The 15,309-nt window shown below is 51.1% G+C and overlaps 1 protein-coding gene across 1 annotated transcript; it reads left to right on the plus strand.

The window, feature by feature from the left end:
• The first annotated feature begins 8 nt into the window (after positions 1–8).
• On the plus strand, positions 9–6,011 carry SLC3A2 (solute carrier family 3 member 2). Its single transcript, XM_019932614.3, has 9 exons — positions 9–441; positions 836–1,009; positions 1,592–1,686; positions 3,320–3,388; positions 3,494–3,552; positions 3,703–3,883; positions 3,996–4,139; positions 5,295–5,378; positions 5,503–6,011. Exons 1-9 carry the CDS (start codon positions 9–11, stop codon positions 5,863–5,865), a joined length of 1,602 nt encoding a protein of 533 aa, XP_019788173.1. The 3' UTR covers positions 5,866–6,011.
• Positions 6,012–15,309: the final 9,298 nt, after the last annotated feature.

The raw sequence follows: 15,309 nt of genomic DNA on the forward strand, positions 1-15,309 counted from the left end.
CAGGCACCATGAGCCAGGACGCCGAGGTGGACATGAAGGAAGTGGAGCTGAACGAGCTGGAACCCGAGAAGCAGCCGATGAACGCGGCGTCGGGGGCGGCTGTGGCCGTGGCCGTGGCGGGCGGCACCGAGAAGAATGGTCTGGTGAAGATCAAGGTGGCCGACGACGAGGCGGACGCGGCGGCCGCGGCCAAGTTCACAGGCCTGTCTAAAGAGGAGCTGCTGAAGGTGGCAGGCAGGCCTGGCTGGGTACGCACCCGCTGGGCGCTGCTGCTGCTCTTCTGGCTCGGCTGGCTGGGCATGCTGGCGGGCGCCGTGGTCATCATCGTTCGGGCGCCGCGCTGCCGCGAGCTGCCCGCAATGAGCTGGTGGCACAAGGGCGCCCTCTACCGCATTGGCGACCTTCAGGCCTTCCAGGGCCGCGACGCAGGCGACCTAGTGGGTGAGTCCGGGGCTCCCCCACCCCCACCCCGCGTTCCCCTGGTTTAACTGGTCACCGGCTTCGACCCCTGTGCCCAGATTGACCCAGGTGGTTCTCCACCCTTCCTGGTACTGGTGACCGACCCCCGGGACGTAGCCCCTCCTTCTTTCTTCGAAGGAAACCGCCCCCCACTCCCTCTTTCCTGAGGGTGGCTGACTCAGCATGCTCCCTTCCCCCCCTCCCGGCGCCAGTAGCCTATCGCTGCCGGTTTCTGAAGCAATGTTCTAGTCTCCTTACAACAGCTTCTCTCGTGATCCAGCCAAACCGCCCCCCCCCCCAACTTCGTCTCGGGGAGAATAGGGGCGATCAGGGGCCTCAGGGAGGCGTCACTTTAAACTCTGCTTCTCCATTTCAGGCCTGAAGGGGCGGCTTGATTACTTGAGCACCCTGAAGGTAAAAGGTTTTGTGTTGGGCCCAATTCACCAGAACCAGAAGGATGACCTCACAGGGACCAACTTGGAACAGATCGCCCCCACTTTCGGCTCCAAGGAAGATTTTGACAGTCTCCTGCAATCGGCCAAGAAAAAGAGTGGGTGTCCTAGAGCTCGCGAGCAGCTAGGAAGGGCTTGGCCTTCTGGCCAGAGGAAAGGCCGGATAGCTTTACTGTCTGGTGTATTGCTGAGTGGCTCAGAGTTTTCCTAAGGCAGGTACACGGGAGGTTTGTTAGGCTTCAGCCTAAAATGGACTTGTCAGGTGGTTCAGAGACTTTCTATACTTGGACGTGCAGTTATTTAACTTCTGGGCTTCAGTGCCCTTATTTGCAAAATGTAGGTTTTTGCTAAATCAGTGGTTTTAAAGCTTGTAAAAGAGTGGATCCTTTTGAAAAAAAATCCAAGTAAAATCTTTTCTTACATTGAACAGGGTTTGCCTTGGGGGTGAGGGGCCCAGGGCCTCATAAGCTCAGCCTTCTCTGTTACACTACCCTCCCCCCGCCTCCCGCCCTGCCACTTGCTCATATCTCTGTTTCAAAGGAATGAGTTTTGCCAGGGTTCAAGTCTAAGCTTTCGTACCAATACGTAGGAAATACTCTGCCGACTTATATTTGTTGATTTCCTCCTTTCCCCTCCCCCCAGAGTCTTTCTATCAACTGCCTCCCCCTCCATTGTTCTAGGCATCCGGGTCATCCTAGACCTCACTCCCAACTACAAGGGCCAGAACCTGTGGTTCCACTCCACTCAGATTGACACTGTGGCCACCAAAGTGAAGGTGAGTGTGTTGGTGCCTGTGGCATGTGGGAGCAGGATGCTGGGGCTGTTCGGTCCTTTCACAGTGAGTTCTATAAACGTAGCCCGGTGCCAGCCAAGGGGCCCCTTGCTCCTTGGAGCCAAGCAGGCGTGCTCCTCCCACAGGCAGAAGGATAGGCAAACATTGCACCCCTATTTTTGTTTGTTCCTTTTCTGACCACTCATTTTCCTTGTTTCCCTGACTCTGAGGGTGACAGTGCCAGGAAGGGAATTTCTCAGATGTGAATTTTCTTCCTTTTGGGAGAGGAAGCCCTTTCTCTATGGGAATTCTGTCCTGTCTGGTTTCCCTTGTCTTATTTGATGTGTTTTGGAGTGGAGCCCAGTCTGAAATTGTAAGCACTGGGGTCTTCCTATGTGTCTGGGAGTATGCTGAGTACTTTATATACCTTCTTTAATCGCCTGTATAACCAAACAAGGTCCCTGTCAGTGTCCCTAATCTGTAAATGAGGAAGCTAAGGTTCACAGGTCTTTAATGTGCCCTGGGATTTGATGTTCCAACTAGTCTTATCTCTCTAATCTGCCTACTCTGAAGGTCTAGGCTCGAACTCTGTACCCTGCAGGCTGGGAGTGGGGCTTTGAATGTCATCCCAGCTCCTAATGCCTGGGTTCCAGGACACTGACCAGTTCAGAAAGGGTAGAACAAAAATGGAGGCAGACTCTGACACTTTGCTGGCAGCCGTGATTCTGAGGTAGAATTCTGTCGTCCCAGTTGACTGATTTCAGTTGACTCTTGGGGTCATTCGGGTCATTCCTTGCTACTTGCTGGAAGACGCTTTAAAAGTTACTGAGAAGGGAATGTTTTCAGATGGTGTGGCATGAGGTGTTGTAGCCTCAGATGAAGATGGAGACTAGAGGAGAGAGCACATGGATCAGAGAGAGAAAGAGGAAGAGAGGGGCAGCAGGAGTGGGGTTCCATGTCATGTGCCCCATGAATGCCAGGGCTTCAGGCCTGGGCCTGTTCTGCAGAGCTGGCTTCTCTTTTCAAATCTTTGGCTAAACTGCCCTGGGGCTGTGCTTTGAATTTCACTTTTTTATCCTTGGTCTTGGCTCTGACTAGCTGTTTTACTTACACCCTCCCCAGGCTCCAGGAAACTGGGAGAGGAGTAAGTATACTCTTCTTGGGATCTTGGTTAGCATTTCCGCGCCCATCTCTGCTGCTCTCTGCTTGTGGCCTTGGGCGCGCCTCCTTGCGTCTCTGGCGTGGTCTCCTTATCTGCAGATGAGTACACCAGCATTCCGCACGCCGCTAAGCGTCACATGAAGCTGCATGCATGAACACACTTTTCTCACAGGTCTTTTCTGTAGGGGTCAAACGTAAAGCTTAAAAAAAAAAAAAAAGGTAAAGCTTTGTGATTCACCATGAGGAGGAGTAGAGAAGTAAAGCGTTATATCACTAAGAGAATCAATGATAGGTTAGAATGGAAGGGAACTAAAGGCTACCTCCAGGTTTATAATAGAGGCAAGAAAGTGAGACCGTTCACGGCAAGTGACTCCAGAGGCCACGGGAGAGTGCATGGTAGGCAAGATCTCGTGTGGGCTGAGCCCTTGCATGAGTGTTGATATCTTTCCTCTGTTCTTTTGCCTCCCTCCTGTAGGAAGCGCTGAGGTTTTGGCTGCAGGCTGGTGTGGATGGGTTCCAGGTTCGGGATGTGGGGAATCTGACAGTGAGTACCCTTTCCACGCGAGAAGCAGAGCCTGGGTGAGAACAGAAGCACCCGCCAGGGCCTGGTAGTGTGCCCTGCTTCTTGCCTCTGCTCTTTTCCTTCTAGGATGCGTCTTCACTCTTGGCGGAGTGGCAGAATATCACTAAGAGCTTCAGTGAAGATAGGTGGGTACCAGACCCTGGCTCCCCAAACTCAGCTCCTTTGTGGGAACCCCTCAGCGGAGTGTTAGCCCCAGGAAGCAGAGGTCCTAGTCCAGAAAACCTTCTTCCTTTCTTGTCCTGTACTACCCTTGACTCCTGCTCTGCTCTGTGCAGGCTCTTGATCGCAGGCACAGACTCCTCCGACCTTCAGCAGATCCTCAGCCTGCTCGATTCCACCAAGGACCTGTTGTTGACCAGCTCTTACCTGTCAACCTCCAGTTTCACTGGGAAGCATACAAATTTCCTGGTCACCCAGTATTTGGACGCCTTTGGCAGCCGCTGGTGCAGCTGGAGTGTGAGTACCACAGTGGTAGGAGAGGGGGCAGGAGGCCTTTTGGAAGAAAGGAGTGTTGGAAGGTGGAGGCAGAGGCAGGCCTTGGGGCTCACCAGTGCTTCCATTCCTGCAGTTGTCTCAGTCGGGGCTCCTGACTTCCTTCGTGCCACCTCAGCTCCTCCGACTCTACCAGCTGCTGCTCTTCACCCTGCCAGGGACCCCAGTTTTCAGCTATGGAGACGAGATTGGCCTAGAGGAAGCTGCCCTTCCTGGACAGGTATCGCTTGCTGCCTGCCCAGCACAGTGGGGGAGGCTGCATTCATCCGTCACGGTGGTTCTGTGGCTGGCAGTGGACGGGCAAGAGACTTGGGGAGGAACCTGCGTTGGATTGCTAGTCAGCCACCTGGGCAGTTGCTGTGTGGCCTTGACCGGTTATTTCACTTCTCTGACTCTTGGTCATGACTGCCGTGATACTACTTTTTTTATAAGGGTAGTTAGGACTGAATGAGGGCGTATTTTATTTTTATTTATTTATTTGTTTTGTTTTGTTTTGTTTTTGCGGTACGCGGGCCTCTCACTGTTGTGGCCTCTCCCGTCGCGGAGCACAGGCTCTGGACGCGCAGGCTCAGCGGCCATGGCTGACAGGCCCAGCCGCTCCGCGGCATGTGGGATCTTCCCGGACCGGGGCACGAACCCGTGTCCCCTGCATCAGCAGGCGGACTCTCAACCACTGCGTCACCAGGGAAGCCCTGAGGGCGTATTTTAAAATGCAGTACCTGGCTCCTGGTAGGAGTTCAGTATGGTAGCCATCACTCGGTAATTCGTTCATTCACTGGGCAGCGGGTACTCCGTGTCAGGCTCTGCTCTCCAGGAACTCAGAGTTGCGTGGGGGAACCAGATGAGTAAGAGAAGTACATGCAGCGAGTGCCTTGGTGGGGTAAGACCATGAAGGCACCCGGTTAGCTTTAGCCACAGGGTTGGAGGTTGACACCTAAGCTGCTATTTATAGAACCTGTCATTCACTTATTCCACAAAGCTTTATGCAGTAATTCCTGTAGGCTATGCGTGGAGGAAACAAAAATACAGCGGTGCACAAAAGAGCTGGAGGTGGTGAAATTAGATAGTAAGCACATGTCGATAAAGATGCCAGGTGCTGATATGTGCAAGAAAGCAGGGTAAGGGGCCTAGAGAGCGGGGACGTGGGTGGTTTTATATCAAATGGCCACAGGAAACCCGATGGAAGCACCTGAGCAGGGACCGGCGGGCAGTGAGGGGCTAGCTTGTGGCTGTCCGGGAGAAGCGCCCTCTAGGCTAGGGGACAGGGTGTGAGGCCCTGAGGTGGGGGACGTTATACTTCTGTGGGGCTGGAAGCGGGAGGAGGAGTTGGAGAGCAGCCCAGGTCTTTCCAAGTCCTGTTCTCCCTGCCTCTTAGCCTGTGAAGGCCCCGGTCATGCTGTGGGATGAATCCAGCTTTCCCAACACTTCAGGACCTGTAAACACTACCATGACTGTGAAGGTAAGGGTTTTAGATGGGCAGGGCCTGATCGGCAAGGGGTGAGGGCAGGTGGCCGGTGGGAGTTCGCGCCCCGGGGAGCCCTCCACCCCTTTCTGCTGTATCTTTACCACTTTACCGTTTGCAGGGCCAGAGCGAAGACCCTGGCTCCCTCCTCTCCCTGTTCCGATGGCTGAGTGATCAGCGGGGTAAGGAGCGCTCCCTGCTGCACGGAGATTTCCACGCGCTCACCTCAGGGCCCGACCTCTTCGCCTATATCCGGCAGTGGGACCAGAGCGAGCGTTTCCTCATAGTGCTCAACTTCGGGGATGTGCGCCAGCCTGCTAGCCTGGGGGCCTCCAGCCTGCCTGCCGGCGCCAGCCTGCCAGCCAGTGTGGATCTGCTGCTCAGCACACAGCCAGGCCGCAAGGAGGGCGCCTCTCTTGAGCTGGAGCACCTGAACCTGGAGCCCCACGAGGGGCTGCTGCTCCGCTTCCCCTACCTGGCCTGACCGGGGCCCACTACCCTTCCCCTCCCCTCCGCAGGCCCTTTGAGTTCTGGTTTCTCTCTCTCTCTCTTCTTTTTTTTTTAAACTGTTACAGATGAACCCCAAAATAGGGTGTTTTCTGGTTTCAAATAAAAGTCACCCCTACCTGGTATGGCCTCCTCTTCCCTCTACCCGCTGTCAACGGCAGGAAATTCTCTCCCCTTCTTCCCCTCTCCCCCACTGGACCCCCCCCAAGTGATCAGGACCAGGGAGGAAGGGGCCTGTCGAGGTCACAACAGCAAGGTGGTGTCAGGACGAACTAGCATCCCGGCTCCCACCCGGCCCGGAGGTCTCAGCTCCTGCTGACTCTTCCTGACCACCTCCTCGGCAGTGGTCTCCAGCCAAGCGTGGTCACTTTTCCTGTTTTGCAGACTTCACCTTTCTGGGAGAAAAAGTGGGAGTGGGGTGGCCTGTTTTCTAAAAGGTACTTCTAAAAGATGCTGCAGGTTCTTCATTCAACAAGAATTTATTGTGTGCTCAGCACATGCCTGGGGTCACAGGAAGGAACACAGTACAAAGATCCTTGTCTCCTTGGGGCTTATATTCTCGTGAGGAGATGGAGAAGAAAGAAGATGTATAAAATTAAGCGTATGGTGGACACGGTGGTAGTGTTCAAAGAGGAAAAGGTAGAGCAGGGAAAGAGGTAGGTGTGTGGCGTGGGGGGAGTTTGGGGTGAGGGCTAGAGGAGGCCTCACCAAGGAGGAGACATTTGAATAAAAGGTCTGAAAGAGGGGAGGGAGTTAACTTGCTAGATGTCTGGGAAGGAGCTCTCCAGGGCCCTGGGTGGGAGCACACCTGACTCTTGTGAGGAATGAGGTGGGGGCGAGGTGGAGAGGCCCAGGGATGAGGTCTGGTTGGCAAGGGGTGGGCAGGTGATGAAGGGTATAGTAAGGCACGTAGTGGGGGGGTGGGGGGGGAACAAACAGTTGGCAAACTGCACCGTTGGAGGGCATGGTCCCCAAAAGACTGCCCTCATTTCAGACACCAGCTGCAAGTTCTGGGTCCCCATGACCATCAGTGGGTTATTTGCTAGAGAGGCTCACAGAATGCAGGAAAGCACTAAGATTATGATTTTATTATAGAGAAAGGATACACATTCAAAAACCAAGGACGGAAGCACAGGACCCATCTGGGATTGGGAGGGGTCCCAGCGTGAAGCGTCTGATGGTCCTTGCCCAGTGGAGTGGAGTCCTGTCACAGACCTCCTGACTGTAACCCACGGAGTGTGGCCAAGCTGGGAAGCTTGCCTAAGACTTTGGTGTCCAGAGTTTTTCTTGGGGCTTAATCACATATGCCCACGTGGCTAACGTTTATTCTCCAGCCCCTCCCGGAGGTTCTGGCTAATAGCTTTAGTCTCCAGCCCCTCCAGATGCCCCGTGTCCCAACGCCCTCATCATAAATCACATCACTAGGGACTTCCCTGGTGGCAGTGGTTAAGAGTCTGCCTGCCAATTCAGGGGACATGGGTTCGAGCCCTGGTGCAGGAAGATCCCATGTGCCGCGGAGCAGCTAAGCCCGTGCGCCACAACTACTGAGCCTGAGCTCTAGAGCCCGTGTGCCTAGAGCCTGTGCTCCGCAACAAGAGAAGCTACTGCAATGAGAAGACCGCGAGCCGTGATGAAGAGTAACCCACGCTCACCGCAACTAGAGAAAGCCCGCGTGCAGCAACAAAGACCTGACGCAGCCAAAATAAATAAATTTATTAAAAAAATAATAATAAATCACATCATTAGACTGATGTCTGAAGGCCCCAGACTAACAAAGACACTCCTATCAGGCAGGACGTTCCAGGGGCCTAGATATCACCTCCCAGTAACTGAGGGCAAAGGCCAGACTTTGGTGGTGGTAAGAAGCGTTGGAATCCTGTATTTATTTTGCAGGCAGAGCCACAGGATTTGCAGTCATAATGAGTTTTAGGTTGGCCTCACAGCCTCAGGTTGAGCTTGGCCCTCTTAGGGAAAAGAACACTCGTTCCTGTAGGATGGGGCTTGGGTCGGGACTGGATATCTTAAGGGTGTCTTGATGTAAGGGACAGATCAAAAGGATTAGATGCCCCAAATTAACGTCGAGTCCTTGTCTGCTGACCCTTGGCCTGAGGGCTGTGAGGCAAGGCGTGCACAGGGCATGGACTCCGAGACTTCAGTTCCTGAGAAGGCACACTCTGCAACCTGCCAGTTGGACCTGAGCTCTCTTCTGCCTGGGATTTGCCTTCCTCTCCTCACGGCCCCTCCCCCTTCTGGCCCACGTCTAATCTGGGCCTCTCCTCTTCCCGAGGCTCCCCACCCCTTCCCTCCTTGGTCCTTTCCCAGGGTCCCAGCTCCAGCCCTCCCTTTCCCCCTCTCCCTCGGCCTCCTGGCCTCCCCTCTGATCCACAGTTTGCATCATGGGGTCGCTACAGATGCAGCCTCATCGTGACTGTGTGTTTTGCAACTTACTGTGGGCTTAACACTTAAAAAAAATTGTGGTAAAGTATACATAGCATAAAATTTACCATTTTAACCACTTTTGGGCATACAGTTCAGTGGCGTAAAGTACTTCACAGTGTTGTGCAACCATGGCCACCATCCATCTACAGAACTTTTTCATCACGCCAAACTGAGACTGTCCGTTAAACAGTAACTCCTCCCATATTCTTTTTTATTAACTAGAATGGGGCTTCCCTGGTGGCGCAGTGGTTGAGAGTCTGTCTGCCGATGCAGGGGACACGGGTTCGAGCCCTGGTCTGGGAAGATCCCACATGACGCGGAGCAGCTGGGCCCGTGAGCCACAACTACTGAGCCTGCGCATCTGGAGCCTGTGCTTCCGCAACAAGAGAGGCTGCGATAGTGAGAGACGCGCGCACCGCGATGAAGAGTGGCCCCTGTTCAACGCAACTAGAGAAAGCCCTCGCACAGAAACGAAGACCCAACACAGCCAAAAAAAAAAAAAAAAAAAAAAAAAGTAGTGGCTTAAAAAAATAAATAAATAAAATGAATAAACCAAAAATTAAATGAAGACATTCAAATTTCCAGCGGTGCTGAGTAATCCTGGTAATACTCTGACCTCTGTGCTGTGGAGAAACAAGTGAGAACATGAACTTGCAGGCCCTCTGACATCTGCAAGAACTGTACCATTACGTATTTCTCCCTGACTGCCCACGTTAAGGACGGAAGGAAATAGAGCCAGGTGCAGTCATAGATGCTGTCTCGTCAGCCCTGCAGCTACCCTATGACGAAGGAATTCTCACCCTTATTATCACAGATGAGGAAAGTGGCCAGAATGCCTCTCCCCAGGGCAGTCGGAGCTGACAGCAAGACTCACCTGAAATGGGGGCAGAGGGCCAAGGGCAGGTGGCTTCCACAGAAAGGCACCTCTGCGATTCATTCACTCAACAAACAGTTTTTGAGTTACTGCTCTGTTCCTGGTACCATCCTCATTTCCAGATTCAGGGTGAACAAGACCCTGCCTGAATACGGTTTCCAGTCTCCAGAGGACCACATGCTTGACCTCCTGAGCACTGGAACCACCTCTTAAGGGTTAAGCACACTTGTGTTTAAATGAGATAATCAGTTAAATAAGATTTCACTTTTTTTTTCCCTTTCTGAGTCATTGTGATACATCTATGAGGATTGTGGGGACCTTATTTATAGGGTAAGGGACCTCTGCTCTTGGACACAGCAGTGGAGCTGCCATGTAGACCCAGGCCTTAACCCCATAGTCAAGCCCCCGTGCCACCAGACTCGGTCTTTCCCCAGGGCCTCTAGCCAGTTACCTGCGGGTCAGGGAGGGAACTGACATTTTCCATTGCTCTTAGTACCAATCAATGTGCTATGTGTTGGGACATAAAGGGGACTAAAAGACTGCCACTGTCCTGGGCTTCACCGATTGGAGTGGAAGCAGATGTGCAAACAATCACAGTTCTGAGGTAAAGGCTGTGGGTCAGCTGTAACCTGGGCCCCGTGGAGCACAGACAAAGCGTTTAACCAAGGAGAGATCAGGGAAAGCCTCCTGGAGCCTTCGTCTGAGTTGAGACTGAGGCACAAGCAGGCATTCATGTGACGCCCGTGGAGGACAGGGCCACCCGGCTAGAGGGGGCATTACGTATAGCCACTCAGTTGAGACGCCATGGTGAGTGTGGTTTTGGACCACACTAGCTTGGGAGAGTGGTGACAGCCAACCGCAGGCTGAAGCACTAAGGGCTTTAACAGCCATGCTCAAATTAGCTGTACTTTGCCTGTTTTTAGATTAGTGGTTCCCACCCTGGTTATGCAGAATCCTCCGGAAAACTCTCTCCCATTCAACATTCACTGAGTTGGAATCTCCAAGAGAGTGAGCCTGGGAGTCTTTTTTTTTTTTTTTTTTTTTTTTTTTGCGGTACGCGGGCCTCTCACTGTTGTGGCCCCTCCCGTTGCAGAGCACAGGCTCCGGACGCGCAGGCTCAGCGGCCATGGCTCACGGGCCCAGCCGCTCCGCGGCATGTGGGATCTTCCCGGACCGGGGCACGAACCCGTGTCCCCTGCATCGGCAGGCGGACTCTCAACCACTGCGCCACCAGGGAAGCCCTGGGAGTCTATTTTAAATTAACTTTCTGAAATGATTCCCACAGCAGTTTGGGAATCGCTAGTACAACGTTTGCCTTGCTTAGTTATGCCCAAGGATGATGATTAGAAAGAAAAGTCCTGGTTTTTCTCCTGAATATTCTGTTTCAGAAGGTCTGGGATAAAACACGAGAGTCTATAAGAAGCTCAGATAAGAATGAGAAAGGAAACCCCTGAGATGTGCTTGGTAGGGAGTGACACGGTCAGGACTGAATTCTGGGAAGCTCACTCTGGCTTGGCTGCTGGAAGAAGCTGAGGGTGGTCAGGACAGGGTGCCGTTTAGGAGGCTGGTGGAAGCTTTGGAAGAGAGAGGCAGAGGCTGTGGGGTTGCAGAGGAGGGGATGGCTTGGACAGATGTTTTGAGAGAAGAAGCTCCAGGATTTCATGATAGCCTAGGAGGGACAGACTTGATGTGAGGGGAGAAGGTTGCTGTGTGGTGACTCCTGAGTTTCTAGCTTAGGAGACTGGAGGAGCAGGCTGGGGCCATGGAGCTAAGCGGGGGAGTCAGGAAGAGAAGCAGCTGTGGGTGGGAAGGTGATCAACTCCATGCACATGTGCTGGGTTTAGGTGCCCTTGGACTTGCAGGTGGAGGCTTCCAGCGGAGGAGGGTCTACAGCTCAGCAGAGTGGTAGAGGTGGGGGTACCTACGGTGGGTGTGAATGATGTGGTGGTGAGTGTGGGGGGTGAGAAGGGCAGAAAGGGGAGGCTGGAGCCCTGAGAACTGGCAACATTCACAGGACGGTGGAAGAGGGACCCGCGGAGGAGGAGGAAAAGAAGAGAACAGAGCCCTGGGGTGGGGGGATGGGAAGGCCGGAGAAAGAGACCAGGTCAGGGTCAGAGCAGAGTTGTCCCTGGTGGCCTGCAGTTTGGTGACAAGGAAATCATTGGTGGGCTTCTCCAGAGCCCTTCCAGGGGAGGGTGGAGAAACGGATTTTTCTAATGTTAAGGGTGGGAGGTATTGGTAAAAGTTTCAAGATAGTATCTGTCAGAGTTCCTGGTTTTCTTAAGCAGCAAAAGAACCCATTGAAAGGCTGTCCGGACCTGCCAGGAGGAGGCAGGACCAGATTTGGAAAATGGGCAGGAAGCGGGCGCCAAGGAGCAGGAAGTACAATTGTCTTCTAACTGGAACTGCCTGGGAGGCTGCCACTGGGGACACGCTGCCAATGCGAGTGCGGTTGGGCATAGAGTCTGGATGCGGGCACTGCTGAAGGGCAGAATGTGCTCCACCTGCAGTGGTCCTGAGTCTGGGATGCAGGGGGATCACCTTCTCCTTCCCACAAGTCACCATGTGGTACTGTGTCTGCACTGAAGGGCCGCCCTCTTCTAGCTCACATAAGGGTGCTGGTGAGCCTGGGGTGGGGGCGGGGCTAGCTATAGAAGAGTCAAGGATGCTTTTCAGGTTTTCAGCCTGAGGAGCTGGAAGACTGGATTTGCCACTTACTGAGGTGGGGAAGATGGCCGGAGAAATGGGATTTAAAAGGGAACTGGCAGCTCAGTTTGGGCCCTGATGGTTTTGAGATCTAGCAGACATCTAAATGGAAGTGTCACGATGTTAGCTGGACCTGCTGCTCTGGTGTTCATGGCGTTCTGGGCTGGAGACGGGGATTTGGCAGTCATGCGCACGGCTGGCATTTAAAGCCACGAGATGACAGGAGATGACCAGGGGAGTGAGTGTAGGAAGGGAAGAGAAGAGGACCAAGGACTGAGGGTCAAGCCCTTCAGAGGGGAGAGAGGAGGGGGAGCCAGCAACACAGGCTGAGAAAGAGGGCCAGTGAGGTAGGAAGGAGAGTGTGGCCTCGGGACAAAGCCAGGAGGAAACGTCAAATGCTTCCGGGGACCAAGTAAGAGGACAGAGCCTTGGCCACGGTGTTGATCAGCGTGAGGTCTTTGGTGACCTTGACAAGAGCAGTTTGGGTTGAGGTTAGGGCAGAAGCCAACTGGAAGGGGTTCAGGAGGATCAGAGGAGGGAATTTGGAGTCAGTGACTAGACAGTGTAGCTGTTAAGGAAGACAGAGAGATGAGGCACTAGCTGGAGGAAGAAGACGGCCAAGGCTTTTTTTTTTTTTGCGGTACGCGGGCCTCTCACTGTTGTGGCCTCTCCCGTTGCGGAGCACAGGCTCCGGACGTGCAGGCTTAGCGGCCAGGGCTCACGGGCCCAGCTGCTCCACAGCATGTGGGATCTTCCTGGACCGGGGCACGAACCCGTGTCCCCTGCATCGGCAGGAGGACTCTCAACCACTGCGCCACCAGGGAAGCCCGAGGGCCAAAGGCTTTTAAAAATTATTATTATATTCATTTCACTATTTAATTTTTTTAAACATCTTTATTGGAGTATAACTGCTTTACAATGGTGTGTTAGTTTCTGCTTTATAACAAAGAGAATCAGTTATACATATACATATATCCCCATATCTCCTCCCTCTTACGTCTCCCTTCCTCCCACCCTCCCTATCCCAGCCCTCTAGGTGGTCACAGAGCACTGAGCTGATCTCCCTGTGCCATGCGGTTACTTCCCGCTAGCTATCGATTTTACATTTGGTCGTGTATATATGTCCATGCCACTCTCTCACTTTGCCCCATCTTACCCTTCCCCCTCCCCATATCCTCAAGTCCATTCTCTAGTAGGTCTGTGTCTTTATTCCTGTCTTGCCCCTAGGTTCTTCATGACCATTTTTGTTTGTTTGTTTCTTAGATTCCATATATATGTGTTAGCACACGGTATTTGTTTTTCTCTTTCTGACTTAATTCACTCTGTATGACAGACTCTAGGTCCATCCACCTCACTACAAATAACTCAATTTCATTTCTTTTTATGGCTGAGTAATATTCCATTGTATATATGTGCCACATCTTCTTTATCCTTTCATCTGTTGATGGACACTTAGGTTGCTTCCATGTCCTGGCTAATGTAAATAGTGCTGCAATGAACATTGTGGTACATGACTCTTTTTTTTTTTTTAATATATTAAATTTTATTGAAAGGTAGTTTGGTGAATATTCATATCCAATGATTTTGTTGCAGGAAGGAAGACCTCTTCCAGGGCCCGAGAGTGGGCTCTTGTGTAACACTCAGAAATGAATTGTCCGAGGACACACATGGCTGACAAAGCAAAAAACTTTACTGGGAAGGGGCGCTGGGGCGGAGCTCAGCAGGGTAAGGGACCTCAGGGGAACTGCTCCCATGACTCTTTGAATTATGGCTTTCTCAGGGCATATGCCCAGTAGTGGGATTGCTGGGTCGTATGGTAGTTCTATTTTTAGTTTTTTTTTTTTTTTTTCTTATCTCCCTGTGCTATGCGGCTGCTTCCCACTAGCTATCTACCTTACGTTTGGTAGTGTATATATGTCCATGCCTCTTTATCGCTTTGTCACCGTTTACACTTCCCCCTCCCCATAGCCTCAAGTCCATTCTCTAGTAAGTCTGTGTCTTTATTCCTGTTTCACCCCTAGGTTTTTCATGACATTTTTTTTTTAAATTCCATATATATGTGTTAGCATACGGTATTTGTCTCTCTCTTTCTGACTTACTTCACTCTGTATGACAGACTCTAGGTCTATCCACCTCATTACAAATAGCTCAATTTCGTCTCTTTTTATGGCTGAGTAATATTCCATTGTATATATGTGCCACATCTTCTTTATCCATTCATCCGATGATGGACACTTAGGTTGTTTCCATCTCTGGGCTATTGTAAATAGAGCTGCAATGAACATTTTGGTACATGACTCTTTTTGAATTATGGTTTTCTCAGGGTATATGCCCAGTAGTGGGATTGCTGGGTCATATGGTAGTTCTATTTGTAGCTTTTTAAGGAACCTCCATACTGTTCTCCACAGTGGCTGTATCAATTTACATTCCCACCAACAGTGCAAGAGGGTTCCCTTTACTCCACACCCTCTCCAGGTGTGTTTGTTTGTAGATTTTTTGATGATGGCCATTCTGACTGGTGTGAGATGATATCTCATTGTAGTTTTGATTTGCATTTCTCTAATGATTAGTGATGTTGAGCATCCTTTCACGTATTTGTTGGCCATCTGTATATCTTCTTTGGAGAAATGTCTATTTAGGTCTTCTGCCCATTTTTGGATTGGGTTGTTTGTTTTTTGGATATTGAGCTGCATGAGCTGGTTATAAATTTTGGAGATTAATCCTTTGTCAGTTGCTTCATTTGCAAATATTTTCTCCCATTCTGAGGGTTGTCTTTTCATCTTGTTTATGGTTTCCTTTGCTGTGCAAAAGCTTTGAAGTTTCATTAGGTCCCATTTGTTTATTTTTGTTTTTATTTCCATTTCTCTAGGAGGTGGGTCCAAAAGGATCTGCTGTGATTTATGTCATAGAGTGTTCTGCCTATGTTTTCCTCGAAGAGTTTTATAGTGTCTGGCCTTACATTTAGGTCTTTAATCCATTTTGAGTTTATTTTTGTGTATGGTGTTAGGGAGTGTTGTAATTTCATTCTTTTACATGTAGCTGTCCAGTTTTCCCAGCAGCACTTATTGAAGAGGCTGTCTTTTCTCCATTGTATTCTCTTGCCTCCTTTATCAAAGATAAGGTGACCATATGTGCTTAATTTTTACTTTATCTTTTAATTGCGATATAATTGACATAAAACATACCAATTTGATATTTTTTGTGTATATTTTTTGTGTATATTGGGCAGTGATCATCTCTCATCTCTAGTTAACGTCTCTCATCAAACATAGTTAAGAGTTTTTTTTTCTTGTGATGAGGACTTTTAAGATGTACTTTCTTAGCAACTTTCAAATATGCAACACAAGGCTTTTTATTTATTTATTTAAGATGGGTGCAATCACAGCATTTGTGCTTCAGTGG

Source organism: Tursiops truncatus, chromosome 8, assembly GCF_011762595.2.
Source record: "Tursiops truncatus isolate mTurTru1 chromosome 8, mTurTru1.mat.Y, whole genome shotgun sequence".
In the NCBI taxonomy this organism is placed as follows: domain Eukaryota; kingdom Metazoa; phylum Chordata; class Mammalia; order Artiodactyla; family Delphinidae; genus Tursiops; species Tursiops truncatus.

Coding starts and splice junctions, on each gene's coding strand:
- SLC3A2 (XM_019932614.3), top strand. CDS start 9: ATGAGCCAGGACGCCGAGGTGGACATGAAGGAAGTGGAGCTGAACGAG. Junction 442..835: donor CGACGCAGGCGACCTAGTGG/GTGAGTCCGGGG, acceptor TCTCCATTTCAG/GCCTGAAGGGGCGGCTTGAT. Junction 1,010..1,591: donor GCAATCGGCCAAGAAAAAGA/GTGGGTGTCCTA, acceptor CCATTGTTCTAG/GCATCCGGGTCATCCTAGAC.